At 39.9% G+C, this 4,653-nt stretch overlaps 1 protein-coding gene across 7 annotated transcripts in view; it reads right to left on the bottom strand.

Annotated features, from left to right (window-relative positions):
• Positions 1-4,653, bottom strand: part of LOC102679301 (aquaporin AQPAn.G) — a 37,113-nt gene that overhangs the window by 601 nt on the left and 31,859 nt on the right. For all 7 annotated transcript variants that reach the window (XM_006622104.2, XM_006622105.2, XM_031513550.1 and 4 more), the window contains 2 exons: positions 1,260-1,403; positions 1-200 (listed from right to left, as the gene is read on the bottom strand). In XM_006622104.2, the coding sequence (XP_006622167.1) occupies positions 1-200; positions 1,260-1,403 (344 nt within the window). The remainder of the gene's footprint in view (positions 201-1,259; positions 1,404-4,653) is intronic.

The raw sequence follows: 4,653 nt of genomic DNA, 5'->3' as shown, positions 1-4,653 counted from the left end.
GAAACGGTGATGGTCAAGCCGATGGCCAACGGTGCCCAACCCTTCGTGTCGGTCCTCTTCGGGTCCGTGACCGCGTGGACAACCAGAAGGAGGAGGAACGTGATTATCGCTTCCATGAAGATGCCTTGGCTCTCGCTCACTTTTTCACCCAGCCCCGTGGCGCCTAAACCCTGACCGATCGTTTCTTTAGGGATCAATAACTGCAAATAATTGGAAAAATTTTTCTAAGAAGAAAAAAAAGAAACTTGTTATTCCGTCCAACACGACGTTGAAATCGATTAAAGAGCGATTCCAAGAGTTTTCTTTTTTTTTTTTCGTAATTACTCGTCAATTAGTAGTGTTGGCACGAAACATTATATCACGAAGAAAAAAAAAGAAAAGAAAAAGGGAGGGGGGAGAAAAAAATTAAATCAAACATGTTCTCTCTTCGGTCGTATCGTTTTTATTAGGTAATTATAGGGGCATTTCGTTCAATGGGCCAGGTTTTGGTGGTCGATCGAGTGGCAATGGTGGGGTTAATGGGCTAACACGTTGCATTATGTAATTCGATGCAACAGTGTTTCAGATGTAATCACGTTGCAACAATTATTACTTATTGCCGCCTCGTTTTAAAAAAAAAAAAAAGAGAAATTTATTCGTTATCCGAAACGATTATAGCCGAAAGTTTTTTTTTTTTTTTTTTTTAAATCAATCGAACCATATTTATTCCATTAAATCCGATCCGTTAATGGTCAATTTACCTTCCCGTCTTTTTTTTTTTTCGTCACGTCATATATTTATAAACGACGATCGATGCGCCGTTAGTATTATACACGGAACACCAAGAGCTCATCAATAAAAACTAATCGTAGAAATTAATGCGCGGCTGTGAATCGACTGTCTGGAACGAATCAGGCATAACGTATATCTGCAATTTGTTCGAGCCGTTGCCTTCTCACGTAACTAATCCCGGCATACTCGGGATAAGATAAGACCATGACCTTCCAAAACGTTTTAAGTAAACGATTAAGAAGCCTTTTTTTTTTTTTCTTTTACGATACTTATAATTGAATGAAAAAGATAAGAAGAATGGATAGAGGACATACATGTATACATATACATATATATATATATACATGTATGCGTTGTGTAGATAAATTGCAAGTAGCGGCAATAAAAATCCAATTTAGCGGAGAGCGTAGTTAAAACGGTACAATTATTGGCCGATTAACACGCTCGAGCCGCGTCTCGTGCGAGAGATATTATGTCAATAATCTTACCTTCAAAACTCCCGAACCGGCGATTGCACCACAACACTGGCAAACAATGTAGCACACCGCCTTTAGAAAGCTGCAGTTTCCGCTCACCAAAAGGCCCACCGATACAGCTGGATTCACGTGACATCCCGAGACCGGACCCAACACCTTAAAACACGAAAATAATAATAACAACAACAACAATATATATATCGTAAACCTTTTAACTTTTCTTAATCTCGCGACAAAGATCTATTAAAATTCCACGTTTCACAAATATTTTCTCGCGAAATCTCGCAAATCTCTCAAATTTACCTCGATCGTGTTCTACAGATAAACACAGACAGCACGTACCAAAAAAGATAATAACTGATACACTGGTGTCGTAAGACAAAGATCTATCAAAATTCCACGTTTCACAAATATTTTCTCGCAAATCTCTCAAATTTGCCTCGTTCTAGAAACAAAGGTAGCATGCGCGTTACGTATCAAAAAACAGATAATAACTAGTACACTGGTGTCACAAGATACTTTGTTTATCGTCCGTGTTTGTAACCGCTTTTGCGAGAAACTTCTCTAATCCTAATTTCGAATTTCGCAATTTTTGCGGAGCATGACCGGTCAGAATACGATAAAAAAAAAAAGAAAAAGAATCTCGAAAATTTATCTCGCCTCACGAAACGATTTCCTAACGATTGTAACGTGTATGTGCAATAATGGCGAAATCCGAGAGATCTTATCGTTAGATCCACGGCTACGAAATTGTTTGAACGGGCAAAATTCGAAGCCCGTGTCGTCTCTCCTCCGTGTTCCGTTTCTTACAAAAAGCGAACAACGGCCCATTTCGCTTCGAGCCCTTGAAACGCGCGCAACGTTGCGACTCTTGGATATCTTGCATGGCAACAGTCGCCCTTAATTCGCGTTGCGATACTTGGCCGGGCAATAAATGCGCGCGCGTGCGTGTGCTCTTTTGTAGGTAAGTATAAACGACGAACGAGTTTTGAGAAATATTGACGCAACGCGATTGATTTGTATTTGTCTTTTTTTTTTTTCAGAGCAAAACGTGCATACATCATTTCCTCTCCTCTCTCGCGCGTGAATTTTTTTTTATCATAAACTCAACCGGTACAAATGGTTACTATTAGTTTCGTAAATATGGGAAAAAAAAATTCTTAGACGCGTATTTGCGTATCAAATAAATATTTGGATCGAATGAGTGGGTAAATATGTGTGTTACGAGTAAATATTAAAATATGCGTGTTACGAGGATATTAATAATGGGAGAGTAAATACATCGCAGACTCTTCGGCGTCGCTCGACCCGCCGGAAATGTTTGTAATAATATCGTGGCAGAAACCAGTTGGAAGAAGTTGGGATTCCAAACAAAGAAATCGTAGAAGAAAAAAACACTCGTTGAAGAGCAGATTAAGAAAGAAAACGATTTCATCGCTCGATATTAAAATCGAAAATTTTCTGAATACATTCATCAATTTTTAATATAAACACACGATACACTTATACACACATATATATATAAACTTCTATAAAGAGTTCAACGATCTCGAACTTGCAAATCTGTGAACGAAATTTTCATATCGGTTCAAAGTAAAAGCGGACGTGTTAAGAAAAATCCACGAGTGCGATTGAATGCAAATCGTAGGAAAGGAAAAAGGACGCTATCCGAATCGGGAGGAATGAATGACGAAAATTTAGAGGAAAGAGAGGGAAGTGTAAATGGTAAAGTCTAGATGGCGAGTCGGTTTGTGGCCAGGTTGCGGCCCAGTTCTCATGCACGTCGGCAAGGTCTCGGTTGGCCCCAGGCGATCGAGATACACATGCGCCGACCAGTTACGCCGCGAGATTACGCAACTCATCTTTCCCCCCTCCCTCCTCTTTCTCCTTCTCTTCTTCTTCTTCCTTCGTGTCTTCTTCTCGACCATTCTCGTTTCTCGAGAGTGTCGCAGCCACGTTTGCCAGGATAAATTTTGGCCACGGAGCACGGAGCGAAGATCAAACGACGCGATATCGACTATATATAATTGATTTTATTAATTACAAGATGGAGCACAGGTGACTCTCTCGAAACACTGGAGAGGCAATTATCGGTTTACGAGGAAGGGTTTCTCGCTTTAAAAGGTTTTGCGTTCCGACGCGCGCTTTTGCGAAAATTAATTCTCGAATTTATCTCTTTCTTTCTTTCTTTCTTTTTTTTTCTCCTCCCGGGGGAAAAAAAGAGGAGGCCTTGTGCCGAATGAAGAAAATCCTATCTCCTCCCTTCTCTCTTCATTTTAATTAATACCACCGCTATTCGGCGAACGCAACCGATATTACACGCACGCGTGAACCCACAAAGGGGAAAGTCAAGTTGCTTCAACTTTTCATCCAAGTACCGTCCGGCTCCGGCTCCTCGTCCTTCGTCCGCGCAACACTTCTTCCAAGAACGAGCGATAAACGAGCGATTCGTCGTGCACTTTTATTCGGCAGCCTCGATCAAATTTTTCGTATTTCCCCTTCCCCCTTTTACTGTATTTGCTTACGCTCACCGCGTAATCTTGAATTATTAATCAAGAGCGTGTCTAGATATCTGGTGATGGGACAACTGTGATGGTGGAGGATTTGCGAGACGGTGGCGAAACGAACGGCTGTGGGCACACGAGACTAAAAATCGTAAACTTTGAGGATTCGTGGAACGAGGTCGACGAGCTCTTTCTTCCATCCGTGAATCATGTTTTTTCTTTCCTTCTCTCTCTCTCTTTTTCTTTCCTTTTTTCTTTTTCACAGCGAACAACGCGTAATTTAATTCATTCAAGGATTCGAGACGAGATTTAAAACGTTTCTCTCGGATTAGAATCTCTAGGATCAGGGCTCCCTCGGGGGCTCCCCGTGACCCACAGCCCCGGGATACCCTCGTCTATGTGGTTCTATTCACATCCGCTCTCGTTCTCTCGAACGAATCACGTAAAGATCCATCGTGCCGGGTTCAACCAAAAACTCGATCAATCGATCAATTTCTACGTGTCTCTGTAACGAAGTGATATTAATTCGAGAAACTGATTTCTTTTCACAGATATATTTTCCAATAATTTGTTCTCTCATCCTTTTCAATTAAATACATCGATATATTAATATAACAATCAATGATAATTAAATCGAATCTTGGATTATATTTGCGAACAATTAATTCGAATTTCAGTAAAATAAAAACAGAATATAAATCGTAATCTTCTTGCATAAATAATTTAAATAATTATTTATTGAAAACGGTCGAATAACATTTATAATTATTATAGTTTATCCGATCTTCGTATAGTCTCGTTTTGACGATGCAGTTATTGTGTTCTCGAACAATAAATTATCGAAATAACTTTACTCGTAATTTCAACTATTGAATTTTGCCCATCACTGGTTGTAAGGGACA

Source organism: Apis dorsata, unplaced genomic scaffold (assembly GCF_000469605.1).
Source record: "Apis dorsata unplaced genomic scaffold, Apis dorsata 1.3 scaffold_665, whole genome shotgun sequence".
NCBI classification, from domain to species: domain Eukaryota; kingdom Metazoa; phylum Arthropoda; class Insecta; order Hymenoptera; family Apidae; genus Apis; species Apis dorsata.
This window is presented reverse-complemented; position numbering and strand designations above follow the sequence as displayed.